General features: G+C 40.4%; 1 protein-coding gene across 3 annotated transcripts in view; it reads left to right on the forward strand.

The window, feature by feature from the left end:
- Positions 1 to 18,732, forward strand: part of sned1 (sushi, nidogen and EGF-like domains 1) — an 80,420-nt gene that overhangs the window by 17,957 nt on the left and 43,731 nt on the right. The window contains exons 2-11 of one of the 3 annotated variants that reach the window (XM_041264648.1): positions 4,596 to 4,883; positions 11,236 to 11,376; positions 12,901 to 13,063; positions 13,867 to 13,992; positions 14,312 to 14,425; positions 14,906 to 15,019; positions 15,445 to 15,558; positions 15,882 to 15,995; positions 16,653 to 16,766; positions 17,357 to 17,473. In XM_041264648.1, the coding sequence (XP_041120582.1) occupies positions 4,596 to 4,883; positions 11,236 to 11,376; positions 12,901 to 13,063; positions 13,867 to 13,992; positions 14,312 to 14,425; positions 14,906 to 15,019; positions 15,445 to 15,558; positions 15,882 to 15,995; positions 16,653 to 16,766; positions 17,357 to 17,473 (1,405 nt within the window). The remainder of the gene's footprint in view (positions 1 to 4,595; positions 4,884 to 11,235; positions 11,377 to 12,900; positions 13,064 to 13,866; positions 13,993 to 14,311; positions 14,426 to 14,905; positions 15,020 to 15,444; positions 15,559 to 15,881; positions 15,996 to 16,652; positions 16,767 to 17,356; positions 17,474 to 18,732) is intronic. The other 2 variants (XM_041264649.1, XM_041264650.1) reach the window with 2 other exon arrangements.

Below are 18,732 nucleotides of genomic sequence, written 5' to 3' on the forward strand. Positions count from 1 at the left end.
TAATATGGAACCTGTCGTGATTAAACTAACTAAAACCACAGGGGGGCAAAAGAGTCAACTATTTAAATAGAAAATAGAAAATAGTGGCTGCCAAATCTATTTAAAATAGAAAATAGGTTTCTAGTTTTGTGACATATTTTCATTGGCAGTATGAAAGGAAATTTTGCTTCCAGTCAATTTATAATCACTCAGTTCTGAAGTTAATTGCCATGGATTGGTACTCAATTTTTCGGTGAAGGAAAGATAGCTTTTTATGTTCTGAAATTAGCCCAGTTATTAATACGTTTAATTTAATAGGGGATTACGCAGAAAATACAACCATTGGCACGCCCCTATGATTTAAGAAAAACATATTCACATTCTTAAAGAATGTTTTGTGAAGTGTTACCAATGTTTCCACACCCACTGGTCATGATAAAAAGCTCTATGCTAATATTTACCCTTCTGGGCACGGCCGGTATAGTTCATTCAGAATGTAATGACGGTCTTGCCAACACATCCCCTCTTAGACAGATGGTCAAATACAAGAAACAGGCTCAGCAGGTGTGTGCTTGAAGAGCATCCAGCCCCACTCGTTTGGTTGCACAGCTTTCTTTCTGAACAAACACACACGTCTTTCTCTCTCTCTCTCCCCCCGGGACCTGCAGCCCTTACTCTTGCCGAGCGCCCAGTCGGAGGGGAATGTAAATGACCCTGTCACCGACTGCAGGCTGGCACGGAGCAGCTTGTAAAAACAGCATGCCCGTTTTCATGTGGTCTCTCCCCATTCCTCCCTGCCGTGCTCAGCCTGTCAGCCTTCCGCTCTCTCCAACTAAACACAACACGGGCCAGAGCTCACACACACACACACACAGGATAAGCCTGCTCACCAATTAGATCCTTTTTTTTTTTGGATTATAAAAATATTTTATTTCCTGCATCAGCAGTTTCAGGATTTCAATTTGTTGTATACTGCATCTTTAAAGTGTATATTACTGGTTAAGGACACTAGGGTCTCAGTAGTGAAGAACTGGGATGCAGTGAGGCCCAGTGGTCAGAAGTGGTCTGCTGCCATAGTGGTAAGTGCTGCAACGTTAATAATGGAAGGATTCATTCATCATAAACACTACGTTGGTGTTAATGAAGTGTCAAGAAGGCACAGGGACAAACTGTTTTTTTTAATAGGCACTATTAAATACAGACTATTTAAATGGAAAATAAAATAAGTATATCAGGTTGGTGTAAGAAGTGCGCATACCACACATGCTTTGGCCTTGTTTCTCTTTCCCTGGTAGGCTGATCTATATACTACACAACTGACTCTCCCAAAGTGTATTTATTTTTCATATTTCAATGGTCAGCTTGTGTTAAAAAAAAAAGTAAACGCCAGAGGAGAGCAGTTTCATCGGTTTTAATGGGCTGTTTCAATGGTGTTTGTTACAATGATTACTGTTACAGTAGCGACAAAAACATCTTTGCCAAGTTTGTAGCTCCCCATAGCAACAGAAAAGTTTAATTCATTAAACGAAACAAAATAAATATATCATTTAGCATGGGATAAACAGAAAACACAATCGTTCCTCAAAAAGAATCGCTTTCAAACTTCTGTGTTTACATGTTTGCTCGTTTGTTTTAGCGTTACATGCTTAGAATCATTGCGTATCCTCGCTATCCTTGTGATGCTGAGGCACTAGAGGACAGGAAGCAGGTGGAAGGGGGTTGGGATATAGGCAAAGATCACATTAAACAAAAAAAGGATTAGCTGAAGTGTTAAACCTGTTTCTTGATCAAATAAATGCATTATTTTTTTAATAGATACTCTTCTCACTGAGTTGTATCATCGAAACACGTGATTTTCTGGTGAAAATCACCTTTCTTGTTTTTTATTGCTTCTCTATCCAAAAATACCAATAATTTTTTCTTAGGTATGGCCATTCAAACTTACAACAATAAAAACCCTGGCCCTGGCTTTCATTCTATTGATAGAGTGAGTGACTGGAGGTGCTGCATCTTTGCATGGGTGTCGTTAATTATTTACCCTGTTCTGTGAAACAACAGTCATCGTCCCCTCATGCATATATCCCTGATTTCCATTGCATTTAAAAAAAAATGTTACAAGTGATGAATGACATCCATAAAAGAGTATAGACTAACTGCCATCTGTGAATAAAAAAAAAAAAGATTTCCCTCAGTTTCTTTCAAGTCAAGAGAATAATGTTCTCAGTTCTACATTCCCTTGGCAGAATCCTGCAGTTCACCCACAAAAGGAAGTAATACATTTAGGGAAATGTGTTTTATCCACAGAATTAATTGAGCAGTTTGCCGAAATGCATGTTGACCACAGTAATGTGTTTGCTCAGCTGTGCAGTTTAGCTGGAGTTATTCAATGCTGGTATATGATATATATATATATATATATATATATATATATATATATATATATATATATATATATATATATATATATAATATATATATAATTTGTTATAGCATACAATTCTGTTGGATTATATAAAACAACTATAGAACAAAGATTACATAGATCTTAAAGGTAGAATGGAAAGGTTTTAAAAATGACTCTTTTACCCCGGTGTCATTCATGTTATAGGGTTTCCATTCCTGTCTTATTTTTGTTTTTCATCATATCTTTGAAAATGAAAAAGTTTAAGATCAGCAAGGTTCATAGCCACAAGACTATATCTGCTGAAGACCATGTTAGACTTAGTCCAGTATTCCAGAATGTGAGACTAAAGGTTATGGAGCGAGACTATCTTGATTTACCTGCTGAGAATTGCATTGCTAACAAGACTAAGTCAGCTGTTGTTGTTTTTTAAATGATTATTTAAGGGGGAAAAAAATGCTGTAATTGTTGTCCAAATAAAGACCATTATGTAACACTACACATCTCTAATTAATGTGTATTTACATAGCAGTTACTTAGTAAATACATGTGTACTTACACAAAATTACAATGTTATTATGCTATGCAATGTACTTGCATAATATAAACCTAATCATAATCCTAATCCTATCCCTAACTCTAAATCTAGCACTAACACTAACCCAGTGGTCCTCAAAGTGGTGCCCGCGAAGCCAGGCCATCGTGCCCGCGGCAGCTGTTCTTAAATTATGGGTCATCAACAAATTTCTGGCGGGTCGTAGCGTGTGAAAATAAAGAAAGCTTTAAACACGTTTTCTAACAAAAACGCCACAGCAGTCTGTTGACAGTGTTGCTCGCTTATGCTGTGCTTGTTTGTAGGCAACATTTTTTTCTTTTCCTGAATAGCTTTTGCAATACGATCAACCAATTAAATATCAGCATTGTCTCTGCGGTAGCCCAATCATAAGTTAGATGGGTGGGACATAAACTGTGTCTGTTTCAGGTGCAGGTACTGACTGTAACCAATAGGAGAGTCAAATATCTGCCATGTTTTATGCAGCTGTCCAGTCATAAGCAAGCAGAGGCTGTTCACGGTATTCTGCATTAAAATTGAAGGCGAGTGAGTCGCCAAAGGGAAAGTGAAAGATCTGACAGCTGTCCAATCATTAGTGTTGACAAATTTGTCAAATTGAAACAAAGCGAGACGCTATCTACTCTTTTTTTCATGGTTATCTGTGTAAACATATATATATATATATATATATATATATATATATATATATATATATATATATATGTCGCGAGAAGGCAGTGTGTAAGATAAGAACCTATGCAATAGGCAGTGTGCCTGCAAACAGCCAATTATGATCAAATTATGCCCGTGCCAAAATTACTTTCTCTCAAAATTACTGACGTGATGAGAACCCTTTGGGAAACAACTAGTTAACACATAAATGTGATACACGTTTTTTTTACATGTGTAATTCATGTAACATTGATACGTATTATCGTAAAATTATACAAAATGATACACATTTGATACATTGATGATACATTTATGTGTAAATTATCTCCGTAAATTACATTTTCATATTTGCATTTGTGAGAAGTTTTAGTCAAACACATGTAATTTAATAAACAGTGATGTGTGGATTAATTTTTTTTTCTATATATATATATATATATATATATATATATATATATATATATATATATATATATATATATCTATAGTATATATTATATATACACACACCACACACGTGGTAAATATATGCGATATTAGGATATATAAAATACACACACACACACACACACACACACACACACACACACACATATATATATATATATATATATATATATATATATATATATATATATATATATATATATATAGCGACTATTCCAGGTATAAAAAGTTTTCAGTACTAAAATATATTGCATATTTGCATATATATATATATATATATATATATATATATATATATATATATAAAAACATATATATGAACAACATATTAATTTCTTAAGTTGATTAGTGAGTATTCACTCTTCTTTTGTACACCACATATCTAAACCAAATATTAAATACAGAGTTCATATCTACATGGCTAATATTTTGGCATATTTGGTGAGCTCTAGGTGTATTAAATTTATCCACAAATCTTATGAAACACTTATGTGTAAAAGCCTTCTGGTAAACTTCATTATGCTTTGTATTTGTGTGGCACAGGTGAACAACAATGGTCTGGTGTCGTTCCTTCGCGAGGTGTCCCAGTTCACGCCAGTGGCGTTCCCCATTGCAGGAGACCGGCGAGTCCTAGCACCTTTCTGGTCTGACGTGGATAACAGGCGTGCCGGGGAGGTGTACTACCGCGAGAGTAAGGACCCCGCCATCCTGCAGAGGGCGACAGAGGACATCCAGCGCTACTTCCCAGAGTTCCCTGAGTTCACCGCTACCTGGGTTCTGATTGCCACCTGGCACAAAGTCACCTTCTTTGGGGGCAGCTCCTTCTCACCGGTAAGGGAAGACCATTCATATGTGCAGACCAGACTCAATTGGAAAGAATGTGGCCGTTTGTGAACACATATTGAAATGGGAGGCCAACCACTTCTGTCGTGTTTAACATTTTTATTTCACAGCTTTCAAATTTGGATAACCACAGTGTGATGAGTCAAAGGGGTTTCGGTCTGTGATTCAGCCTCCCGACAGTAGGTGGCATCAAACCAACTCGGGACTTCCCTTACCAAGATCTCGTGACCATGGCAAAAGTCATCTTTTGAGGGGCGGCACCTTGGTGAGGGGCGGAAGTACGAGTATGTAACTTCCAGCCACTGGAGTCAAGTGAAGGAAAAGGACACGTGTCAGCTGGGGATTGGTGTTCCACTGACTACAGAGGCGGGACATTACATACTAAAGGGAACGTACTACTGTGTTCGGGGTTGGTCCGAAAGAAAAAGTAGGAGGAGTCACGGGTGAAGGGAGAGACTGGTTTTGTGCAGCGGGTTTTTTTTGAAATACTAACATTTCTTTTGTCTTTTTTTTGTTTATGGTCACGACGAAGACAAATTAAAGACGTGTCATCAGTTTGTTTTGGATTTCACCCCTGCACTCCTTCCCTCACACCATTTTGTTTTTTTGTTTGTTATTTAATCCTTTTTGTGGTGTATAGAAAATAAAAATAAATTATTTTATTTCTGTACACATAAATTACTGTCTGGACATTCCATTTAATACACTCTCGCCTCACACGTGGTGTCAGAAGTGAAAATGGATCCAGCTACAGTTTTGACAATGTTTAGGGAGCAGGAGGAGAAGCGAGAGGAGAGAGAGACACGGCACCTGGAACAGCTCGCCCAGTTCTTGGGACAGCTGGTAGAAAAACTATCAATATCAACATCAGAGAGAGCGGTTGCCCGGATGTTTGCAGCTCAGCCTAATCTTCAGAAGATGACCTCGGAAGATGATCCCGAGGCTTTCTTGATTACGTTTGAGAGAGTGGCAGAGGCTGCAGAGTGGCCTAGGGAACACTGGGCCATGAAATTGGCACCCTGCCTGACAGGGGAAGCTCAGGCAGCGTATCGAGCCCTGACGGCCACGAATGCAGGGGACTATGTTAAAGTTAAAGAAGCCATTCTCTCACGCCTCGGGATCACGGAGGAAACATACCGGCGCCGTTTTCGGGAATACCAGCTGTCCAAGGGGATGCGGCCCCGGGTTGCGGGACAATATCTTTTAGATCAGTGCACCCGGTGGCTGCGGCCAGAAGAACATACACCCCAAGAACTGGTGCAGAAAATAGTTATAGAACAGTTTGCGTCTATACTACCGCCAGGGAATCGAGAGTGGATTAAGAGGAATAGACCTACCACTCTCGAGGATGCCCTCCTCCTGGCGGAGGCCTACGAAGACGCAAACGAAGGTGCCGGGTCAGACCCCACTCCTGCCCCTAAACTAACTCGGACCAACCAACCAATGAAGCCCAGAGGGGGTAACCGGACCTTCAGACCATGGAGGTCGAGGTTAGCCCCATCCTGGGCGAGAGAGAATCCCCCTAACCTGCCGGTCGCGGACTCGCAGGACAGATTAACTCCGTTGATGCCTCCTAACCAAGTGTGCTACCAATGTAATGAGCCTGGACACATTGCCAGGAATTGTCCAGTAAGAAAGGTGGACCTGGCGACAAGATCCTGGTCAGCAGTAACAGGTAGGAACACTGGGGAATGTCGGGAGGGCCCTTATCAGTTAAGAGTACAGGTCGGGGGAAAGAGTACTTACGCATTTGCGGACTCTGGGTGTGCACAAACATTGATTCGGCAAGCTCTCTTGGATGGGGTAGCCTGGGAGCCACAGGGTAAAGTGGCTATCTCCTGTATTCATGGAGAAACTCGGGTTTATCCCACCACTAAAGTTAGACTTATTGTAGGTGATTATTCAGCTTGCGTTAAAGTGGCTGTAGCGCAATGTTTACCATACCCTGTTCTCCTGGGAAGAGACTGGCCGTTTTTTGATCGTATTTTAGGTCGGGAAATGGTCTTAGTTTCTACCAGGGGACAATTAAAGCAACAGGAGAAAACAATTGGCGAGATTTTTCCGTTGCAATCCGACCTGTTTAACCCTAAAATCCGCCCAAGAAAAACAAAAAGAGAGCGTCGGGTGGAAAAATATGAGGGAACTCTGAGACGACAAGGGGAGGGGTCTGACACAAAAGTAAACCAATCGCTGAAACGGCAAGGAAAGGGAGTAGGTATTCAGTGTAACCGGGGCTGCGAGGTTACTGAGGTGGAAGGTCATGTAATAAAAGACACTCCTCTCTGTGTACCTAACCATTGGGACCGAGATATTGACTTGGGATATGAACAACAAAATGATCCCACGTTACAGTATGCTTGGAAACGGGTTAGATATATCGAGGGGAAGGATATGCAGGAAGGACAACCGGTGGTATTTCCGCATTTTTCTGTATCTGGGCACTTATTATATAGAATAACCCGGGCTCCCGGGACGGGACAGCTCGTAAAACAGTTATTGGTTCCTAGGCCTTTTCAGTCAGAAGTCATGAGATTGGCGCATGACATTCCATTTTCAGGTCATTTGGGAACTGAAAAGACTCAGGAACGAATTCTGGCCCGGTTTTTTTGGCCTGGGGTTTATGGTCTGGTGCGGAAGTATGTATCGGAGTGTCCTGAATGTCAATTAGCTGCCCCTAAGTCAGTTCGCCCCGCACCTCTGGTTCCACTTCCAATTATTGGGGTTCCGTTTGAAAGGATTGGTGTAGATTTAGTAGGCCCTCTGGAGGGAACAGAGTCAGGATATCGGTATATTTTAGTAGTAGTGGACTACGCAACGAGATATCCAGAAGCTGTTCCCTTACGCTCTATGAATGCAATAGCTGTAGCGAATGAATTGGTAAAAATATTCTCTAGGGTGGGAATCCCGAAAGAAATTCTCACTGATCAGGGCACTAATTTTATGTCAGACTGTATTCAGCAACTATATAAATTATTGAAAATTCGTTCAATTAGAACCTCAGTTTTTCATCCACAAACGGATGGGCTTGTTGAACGATTTAATCAGACTTTGAAAAATATGTTGCGCCGCTTTGTAGATCAAGAAAAACGCAATTGGGCTAAACTGCTTCCCTACTTGCTCTTTGCAGTTCGCGAGGTACCACAATCCTCAACGGGGTTTTCCCCGTTTGAGCTCTTGTACGGTCGGCAGCCGCGGGGTATCTTGGATCTCATAAGAGAAGGCTGGGAAGAACAGTCAAAGGAGTCTAAAAATGTAGTAAAATACGTGTTGCAGTTACGCGATCGCTTAGAATTAGTCGGTCGATTGGCACATGACAATCTCAAAGCGGCACAGCAGAAGCAGCAACAAAGCTACAATAAAAATGCAAGAATTCGGAACTTTCGACCTGGAGATAAAGTGTTGTTATTGTTGCCCTCATCGGAATCTAAGTTGTTTGCTAAATGGCAGGGTCCCTTTCAGGTTATTCGAGCAATTGGTAAAGTCAATTATGAGATCCGACAGCCTGGGCGTCGGAAAGAAAGTCAAATTTATCATGTTAATCTCCTGAAACCGTGGAAAGAACGGGAAGTCCATTTTATATCTCCTGTACAGGAGGGAGAGGATTTTGGACCCTCAATTGAGTCAGAGTCAGCAATTGAGGTCCCGATGGGGGAACAATTAACTCCTGATCAGCGTGAAGAGGTAAGCAATCTAATTAAAATGTTCAGTGATGTGTTTTCTAACGTGCCTGGAAGAACGCATTTGATCGAACATGCTATTATCACTCCGCCAGGTCTAAGAGTTAGACAGAGACCGTATCGCATTCCAGAGAGTCGGAGAGATTCTGTTCGAAGGGAGGTGGAGTGTATGTTGAAACTTGGGGTAATTGAACCTTCCCGAAGTGAGTGGTGTAGCCCAATAGTACCAATAGACAAGCCAGATGGGTCACTACGATTATGTATCGATTTTAGGAGGGTGAATGCTATCTCCAAGTTTGATGCATATCCCATGCCTCGAGTAGATGAACTCTTAGACAAACTGGGGCAAGCTCGGTTTATTTCAACTCTGGATCTGACGAAAGGATATTGGCAAATTCCATTAACGAAAGCCTCTCGTGAGAAAACGGCATTTTCAACCCCAGAGGGTCTTTTTCAATTTTGTACTATGCCGTTCGGACTTCATGGAGCGCCTGCTACTTTTCAGAGACTAATGGACAGGGTTTTACAACCTCATCGAGAGTATGCAGCTGCGTATATCGATGATGTAGTCATTTATAGTTCTTCCTGGAGAGAACATTTGACTAGATTAGAAGCCGTCTTACAGTCTCTGAGGAGGGCGGGGCTCACAGCGAACATGGCAAAGTGCGCTATTGGAAAAGAAGAAACTAAATATTTAGGTTTCATAATGGGTAAGGGTAGAGTGAAACCGTTGGTTTCAAAAGTCCAGGCTTTGTTGGATTCACCGGTACCTACCACGAAAACCCAGGTGAGATCACTGTTAGGGTTGGCTGGTTATTACCGCCGCTTTATTCCACACTTTTCCACTATAGCCGCCCCTCTCACTGATCTCACTAAAAAGAACGCTCCAAATAAAGTTAAGTGGAGTGCAGAGTGTCAGACAGCCTTTGAATCTATTAAAACTAATTTGAGTCAGGCCCCAGCATTAATAAGCCCGGATTTCAGCCGAGAGTTCGTCCTGCAGACAGATGCATCGCAGACTGGTCTGGGGGCGGTTCTGTCCCAGGAGAGAGATGGTATAGAACACCCGATACTATACATCAGTCGGAAGTTACTGCCCAGAGAACAGAGGTATTCGGTAGTGGAGAAAGAATGCCTGGCAGTGAAATGGGCAGTGGAATCTTTAAAATACTATCTTCTGGGACGACCCTTTGTACTCATCACAGATCACGCTTCTTTAAAGTGGTTAGACACGATGAAGGATTCAAACGCTAGGATTACGCGGTGGTACCTGGCGCTCCAACCCTTCGCCTTTCAAATAAGGTATCGTGCGGGTAAGTTACATCAAAATGCTGATTTTTTTTCCCGGGAGGGAGGTAAAAGGGAAGGGTTAGAGGTTTCCGAGTGTTCCTTCGGCTCCACTCTGAGGGGTGGGATATGTGATGAGTCAAAGGGGTTTCGGTCTGTGATTCAGCCTCCCGACAGTAGGTGGCATCAAACCAACTCGGGACTTCCCTTACCAAGATCTCGTGACCATGGCAAAAGTCATCTTTTGAGGGGCGGCACCTTGGTGAGGGGCGGAAGTACGAGTATGTAACTTCCAGCCACTGGAGTCAAGTGAAGGAAAAGGACACGTGTCAGCTGGGGATTGGTGTTCCACTGACTACAGAGGCGGGACATTACATACTAAAGGGAACGTACTACTGTGTTCGGGGTTGGTCCGAAAGAAAAAGTAGGAGGAGTCACGGGTGAAGGGAGAGACTGGTTTTGTGCAGCGGGTTTTTTTTGAAATACTAACATTTCTTTTGTCTTTTTTTTGTTTATGGTCACGACGAAGACAAATTAAAGACGTGTCATCAGTTTGTGTTGGATTTCACCCCTGCACTCCTTCCCTCACACCATTTTGTTTTTTTGTTTGTTATTTAATCCTTTTTGTGGTGTATAGAAAATAAAAATAAATTATTTTATTTCTGTACACATAAATTACTGTCTGGACATTCCATTTAATACACTCTCGCCTCACACACAGTCATTTCCAACTGTGTCCTGTAGTCCTGGTCTCTGTGCTGTACCTAAAATGTTGACTAGGGTTAATCACGTCACCCATACCCCTCCCCTGACATTGGGGAGTGCTTTGGGAAATTGACTGGCAATATATGTGCGGACAAAGATATATATACACACACAGCCAGACTTGCCATAAGATGACTGATATTAATTTAGATGTGGATATTCAAAGAGTGCAGGTGGCCCTCAAGATTGCTATTTATTCCCCTAGCATATGAATTGAAATAATATTCCCAATATTACAGATGCTATTGAAAGTACAGGATGAATCACCAGCCTGCCTTGATAACAGCACCTTCTTTGCAAGCATTTCTCATTTGTTATTTACAAATTGCTATCATTGATATCTGGGTCTGTAGCTTGACATACAAATTGACTGCAAATTGACTCTCATTGAGTTTCACCTGGTTAATTTTACTTAGAATGTATCTCTTATAAACACCCAGCCTCTGTCCAGGCTGTCCCTCCTAAACAAGCTGAACCCATCAATTGAGTATGCCTTTCCATCTTTGGATATAAGATTTCTCTAATATTAATAATGTGAAAAGGAATAGAGCCCCACAGTTTAGGTGCATAGCAGCAGAAGTGTGACCGCTCCTGTGCATCTCCTCTGTCAGGTGAACACGTTCCAGGGGGTGCTCATCACGGATGGGGAACTCTCCTTCACTATTTTCCACTACGAGCAGATCACCTGGACCACAGGGATGCATGCCAGTAGCGGGGGTGACTTCGCTGGGCTGGGAGGGATCGCTGCACAGGTAGGATCTGAACACCAGCAGTGTGTTTGAAAACACCAGCAACTTTCTATCTTATACACTCTGTGCTGTTTGAGAGGTATCTGCCATGTAATGTGGCATTTCTATGGCTCCTTTTTGATGTTTATTTTTTGGGGGCTATAATAATCACTCACTTTTTGGAGTAACTATTTGACTGGGGTTCTTCACCGGAACACTATGAATTCTGAGATTTTCCTTAGCATGGAATTTTCCACCCTGACCACGATTTGTCAGCTGCTTGTCAGAAACAACGAATACATTGAAAATGCTCACAATAAGTAACAGAGCCTGCAACCCGTGTTACTGGATTTGTGAAGTTTCAATAAAGAGAGGGCTCAAAATAAAGGTGAGTGTTTTGTAACAGTATTTTGTGATCCCCTGAAAAATAGAAGTTGAAAAGGTACCAAGTCTTGAAATGCTTTTCACAACTTACATAAATGTTTTATGTAAAATCACAGGCTATAAGGGACTCCCTTTGTACTTTTTCAGATGCTTTTTACATTGTACACGGTGATTAGAAAGTACGTTTACCACATCAACGCACCATATTATTAATGTGGTAAACTTACTTTATAATCACACTGTACATTAGTCATATGAAGTAACAATTTCAGTTCAGAAATTAAGTCCATAAAAAAGTTGAAAAATGTCAAGCACTCACCAAACAGTATCAAATGTTAGTTTCATTTTTTTGTTTACAAAAATGCATTTTGCTAGAAGATTCAAAACAGGAGATTAACACATAAAAGAGACAATTTCAAAGCAAAGCAAACGTATTGCAGCCACAGGCCTTCATCAGTGTGCCACAGACCAATTCTCTGTGAGAACACAATACCTAGAGCATTAAATACAATTAATAAAGATTATTATATTATTATTCATGTTAATTGATCTATTAGTAACATTAATAATAATCACCACGTTAAGTAAAGTATTTAATTACAGCCATTTGGACAACATATTGCTACAAATCAAATAATGTATTCATAATCAGTTAAACATTTCAGTGACATTATTAAATATGTCTGTTGAAAAAGTATTTACATTTACATTTTTTTTTAAATATGACATAATGTTTTCAAAACCATATACACATGCATACAAACATGCTAACAACATACAATGTTACAATTCATTAAACATGCACAATTATAGAAAAATAGTAAATGACATTCATCCCATTAGGCGATTCAGTTTGTATAATATGTACCCATGCAGCATCTCTTTGTAACAGGTGTGTCTTATATTCACCTCCCTGGGCAAGGGGTATCCACAAGTTCAACATTCATAGATTTCAGAGTACAAGCATGGTGTTGCTGTTCATGAATGTATCTTGCTACTGGTGATTTCTATGTCCTTATTTCTCTTGTGTTCCCTGATTTCCAACATAGCAAGGACCACAAGAGCATTTCATGCTACATGCTTTGACATACATTTGGACATTGTGTAGTCATGTGTCACAAATATTTCAGTTCATAAATTAAGTCCTCCCTGCTCTGCTCCCAGGCAGGCTTCAACGCAGGAGATGGGAAGAGATATTTCAACATCCCGGGCTCTCGTACCGAGGACATCGTGGACGTGGAGGAGACCACTAACGTGGGCATCCCAGGGCGCTGGGTCTTCCGCATTGATGATGCCCTGGTGCTGATGGGCGGCTGCAACGACTCGGGTATGAGACATCAACAGATCCATCAGGGATCAGGCAACCTCCAAGGGTTATTGGAGGAACACCTAAATAATTTGAATTTCTGTGAGATCTAGTGAAAGCCTGATATCAGCAACTCAGTATTTCAGTTTCCCTATAACCCTCAGTTCAAGCAGTACCTGGTTGGGCTGCCCAATGGGATGAGAAGTTTTTAATCTACAGCAAGGTTTACTAGCAAGCTCCAGTGTGAGTTAAACTGTATGGGACTGAGTGATAAGGGTGGGAAGAGGCAATCTGGGTGTGTGATCTGGTATAACTTGCAACAGGAAGTGAGGGTTTGGAATGGGATATTTTAAAACCCAAGTTGACAAAGTTTTGAGACCAATTAGCTACACGGAACTGGACAAGCTTATATGTTTTCATAATTTTCTCATTTTGTGATGTCTGCTCAGAGCTGGTCCAAGATGAAAACTCAGATAGTTTCTGCTAGCTACTTTCAAATGAACTCCCAGAGATGAAACATATTCCAGCATTATACCACTAGACTTGTTTTTCTCAGTAGTAGAAGGTCCAGGATCTGGTAGGGCTTTTAATTTCATGATAAGTACATGGTACTTTATATCCATTAGGGATTCTCAATGGTGTGTATTAGAAAGTCTTTGAGAAAGCTTGGTGTTGTGCTCAAAATTGTAAACAGGATAAGAGGAGCTGTATATATGGTGCTATTTTGTTTAGTGTGAAAATGGAGTATACAATGGCGTGAGATGGGAAGAATGATAAAAGAGTTCTGATCATACATCCTTGCTGTTTCTTTCTTCCTCTGCCAGGCTCTGTTTGCCTTAACCTGCGCCCCTGTCTGAACAGAGGCCGCTGCATTGATGACTGTATCACTGGAAACCCCTCGTACACCTGCTCCTGTCCCTCTGGCTACACTGGCAAAAGGTGTCAGATCGGTAAGACACTGGACCACCTTCTGATACTGTAATTAGTCTAAATCCCAATAAATCCATAAACTGAGGCGGTTCAGTACATCTTTAATTCTGTACTTGCCATCATTACTGCACCATGGTAAAGCACTGCAAGGATTCCTGAAAACATGACAGACAGATGAACTGAATAAACCAAAACCAACTCCATTGTGCACCAAGGCATAGCTGTGTGGATGAGTCTGGAACCAGCTTATTGCTCATTGTGAATTATCTGTGACAGGTCTCCACTCAAATGCTGGAGACATTTGTTTTTTTATATTCACCTCTTGTATTTCATTCCTAGATGTTAATGAATGCTCCGCATACCCCTGTCAGAATGGTGGATCATGTATCGATGGACCAAACAACTTCACCTGCCTGTGCTTGCCTGGGTTTAGTGGACCCCTTTGTGAGATAGGTATGGGCTCTTCCATGCATGTAGTTAACTTCTAGTGCCTGAACTGAATTCAGCCAGGATCTAGTACAAAGAACAAAACCTCCTCCTACAACACACACCTTCTAACTTCATGCTTGTCTGTTAGATCTGGCCCAGATGGAAAACGTACACACTACTGAGCCATCAGCTTTCCTTGGCAGTCACCCATCTGATCAGCATGTGACCTGGCAAGATCATATTACAATGTTCTCTGTATGCAGTACTGATTATCCGGTTGTAGTTAAAGTGACAACTCAGATATTGTACACAAGCTTGATGCTACCACTTTTTCTTTTAAATATCATACATTTGTAGTTAAAGCTATAAGAAAGTAGACAAACGTTTCTACAGATGCCATCTTGCATTTAAAGTTAAGACTCTGAAAATGACATTTATCAAAACTTTTGTCCTCTAGACTATTTGGGGCTGTTTTTAGTCCAACTCTTTTTTTTTTTCTTCTAGATGTTAATGAATGCTCTTCGCACCCCTGTCAGAATGATGGAACGTGCATCGACGGACAAAATAGCTTTACCTGCCTGTGCCCGCCCGGGTATAAGGGACCTGTTTGTGAGATAGGTACTGTAGGGGCATTGCCACATTGGTCATGCTGTGTAGTTAGCTACAATCAACATTTGGGGGCAACTTTTTTACAGTGACAGGTAGACTGTAAAACATTACTTGAACCGCCTGTGAAGATTCTTGAGTAGACTGCTTAACCTATGCTAATAAGTTTGAGTGGCCTGGCCCATTGATCTGTATATCCCTCTGTTCAACTCATCTTCAACAAGTTTTACAGTGCAATCTGGTTAACACATATACTGCATGTCCACAGATCAAGGAGGAGCGACTAAAATGTATTAGCTATGGTTAGAAGGAATCAACTGTACATGATACGCTTAGCATTAATTAACAAACACTGCATTGTCTGTAGACCTAAAGCAAGAAAATGGTTTACACTGTGAGAGGTGTGTTCAGTAATGAACCTTCTCTTTTATCCCTAGATGTTAATGAATGCTCTTCGCAACCCTGTCAGAATGGTGGAACATGCATCGATGGACAAAACAGCTTCACCTGCCTGTGCCCGTCAGGATATAAGGGACCTGTTTGTGAAATAGGTACTGTCAGTCTGAACACTTTCTCTTACACTAACCCCCGATATAAGAGGTTGTCTTCATTTTAATAATACAGTTTCAAATTTGTTTCTTGTGACTTTGATAAAGGTTTCTGGTCAAACGTTTCTTGCTCAGATATCAATATTATAGTATAATTGAGTGTTTATTTACATGTTTACCATGGAAAATAACTTCTTGTGCCAAGTGTCTGTGCAAAATGGTTCTGAAAATATAGCCTGTGTTATCGTTATTGCCATTGATTGAGTGGTTCTCAATATATAACTTTAAAAGTAAGTGTGACGTGAATGGCTGTTTGTTTTCTGTAGAGATGGATGAATGCGAAGGGAGTCTGTGTAGAAACGGAGGGGTGTGTGTGGACGGAGTTGGTCATTTCACCTGCGTGTGTGAACCTGGCTACACTGGAGAGACCTGTGAAACAGGTGAGTGCGCTCTGAACCATTCACTATTGGACAGTTAGGGTGATGCACAGGTTTATTGGTTCTAATGGTTTGTATTGATTCATCTCATCATTTCAGGGAAGTTATGGTTGGAAATCTGTTCCCTGTGATTAATTTTACCTTGGACACAAAAGTATCACCTGTCAGCCCAGCACTTATTGTCAGCACTTACTAAAGTCTGTCAAACCTGCTGTCTTGATGTGTCCTGAAACTTACTTTATGCCAATGCAGGTTTTTCATGCTGTCTATTTTCCATATTTCAATGGCTGCTCCTGATTTCACAGTACCGATCAGCTGAGCACAGCTTCATCTGTTTCAATGGACAATTTGAATCAAAACATTATATCTTGTCAGCAAAGTTTATGAATTTAAAAAGTCTGCATTCATTTTCTGGTAAGATAAACATATTGCATTATGGTTCTAAATGGGAAACTTAAAAATAATAAATGTGTTTCATGTGACTTGGATAAAGGCTACTGATTGAAAAACATGTGAAGATGAAATGAACGCATCTCTAGTCTGTAACTGATAATGCATGGTAGCCTGGGTATGAGTCCAGTTTAAAATACAACAAGGGCTTCAGTGAATTAACCATTCTGTGCCCCAGATTTTAGGTACATTTTCTTCTTTGTGTTTCAGAGATAAAGGAGTGTGACTCGCAGCCGTGTTTAAATGGAGGCCAGTGCATTGACAGGGTGAACAACTACACCTGCGTGTGTCCCGACTCCTTCACTGGGCAGCACTGTGAGACAGGTATGATAGGATGCCTGGTCACTTGTGTTCACTTTCTATTGCTGTTGGGTAATAACTGTACTTGGATATAGAAAAAGAAGCACACGTTAAGATATTTGATTTTTTTGTTGGTATTTTTTTCATCTTCAATTAGTGAACAAAAAAATGGAGAACGCCTTTGTGAATATTTCAGTGCTACACTTGCTATAAAGAAGAAACAGTCACTATTGAAAATACACAGGTCATAGGGAAAGCTGATACAGCATGGAGAACTCATCTAGAGAAATAGTAAATATCTGCCATTTATTTCCTTACAAGCACTCCTGACAGTTCACTGTTGATCGATAAATATATTTTAATACCATCAAATAAATCATAATTTACCTTTACCATAATGTGTGCATCTTTTTATAGGAAGATATACCTATGATGACAATACATATTAAGTGAGTCCTTTCATTAGCTCACTGTACTTTTACATAGAGGCTTCCAAGGAAGCTGAGCCGGGAGTTTAGGAAATATCTTTGCTGTGGGTCTGGTTGACTCAGCCAGCTCTGGTGTCAGGCACCTTTGAACAGGAGGAATCCCATTCTGACTTTTGATCTTTGCAGAGGTGATCCCATGCAAAGGCGATGCTTGCCTGAATCGACACACTTGTAACTACATCCGACCAGGGCGTTACGTCTGTACATGTTCACCTGGATACTATGGCAACAACTGTCAATACGGTAAGGAGACATGCTAGTGAGGGGAGATTTCCTGCTAGTAGTTTTATTTTCTGTTTTTTTTTTTTTTTTTTGAACATCTACCTAGCTGGAAAAGGGACCGGATATTCCCCAAAATATTTGCTACCAGTTTAAAACCATCAGTTTATAAAGTAACAAATGTATAAAATTATGGCAAGGATTGCTTTTGTAAGTATTTCTGTCCTTGTTTACACATTCTTTACTTCCCTGAGTAACTGTGGAGTTCACAGATGGACAGCTTTATACAGGAATTTAGCCCAGGGAGACTTAGATCTCATTTACAAGGGGGTCCTATCAACAAACATATACAATAAAATAACACAATATCATGTGTGGTACTGACTTAATAATTTTAGGAGTCATAAGAAAAGGACATTCACCCGAATGTGTACAGATCCTTAATCAGGATTCTACCAGGCTGGTAGAATTACCGAAATGCAGATTATAGTTGGCATCACACCTATTAACCAGAGAAGTTAAATAATGACACCAGCCCATTAAGAGACCTAAACACAGAACAATACCAATGATAAAGCCTTCAGTCTGTAAGTGAAAGCCAGCCTAATTTTACATACATGTCGCAATGATGAGTCAAGATGGGACATTCTAACACAAATCTGCAGCACGAGTTGTAAAATACATCTAGTTTAGGTAAAGACTGAGTATAAGTGAACTGGTAAATGTAATCACCTTAATCGAGGATAGGGAGAATAGTAGTAGTCACCAATTTTGATCTGCTAGACTGAGAAGAGATCTTCCTATTTCTAAAAAGGAAGCCTAATTTAGGTCTTACCTTTGAAATCAGTTTGTCAATATGATGGTTAAATGTAAGATGCTCATCAACCCATATTCCTAAGCATTTATAATAAGGAACTTTTTTTTTATTACCTCAACTGTGTAACAATAGTCCAAGATGGATTTTTATACATGGTTTGCTTCTTAGATGCATTAAGTAACATGAGATATTTTTTGCACAGTGTCAAATGCAATCTGCAGATCCCTTTTGACCTGAAACAAAAAAACAAAATACAGTACAGAAATATGCAAATATTCCCATTTTAACTGAGCAAGTATTCTCGTTTCATGCAGACTCCCTGGCCTCTGTTAATTGCTGTGAGAAAATAATACCCTGCTGGAAACAGTGATGGAAAAACCTGTTCAATACTCCAGGGACTAAAGGAGTTTAGCTCTAATTCAATCGAGTCACACAACAGTCCAAGATCAAAGACACCCTGCACAAC

The sequence above is a fragment of the Polyodon spathula genome, chromosome 11 (assembly GCF_017654505.1).
Source record: "Polyodon spathula isolate WHYD16114869_AA chromosome 11, ASM1765450v1, whole genome shotgun sequence".
Classification (NCBI taxonomy): Eukaryota; Metazoa; Chordata; class Actinopteri; order Acipenseriformes; family Polyodontidae; genus Polyodon; species Polyodon spathula.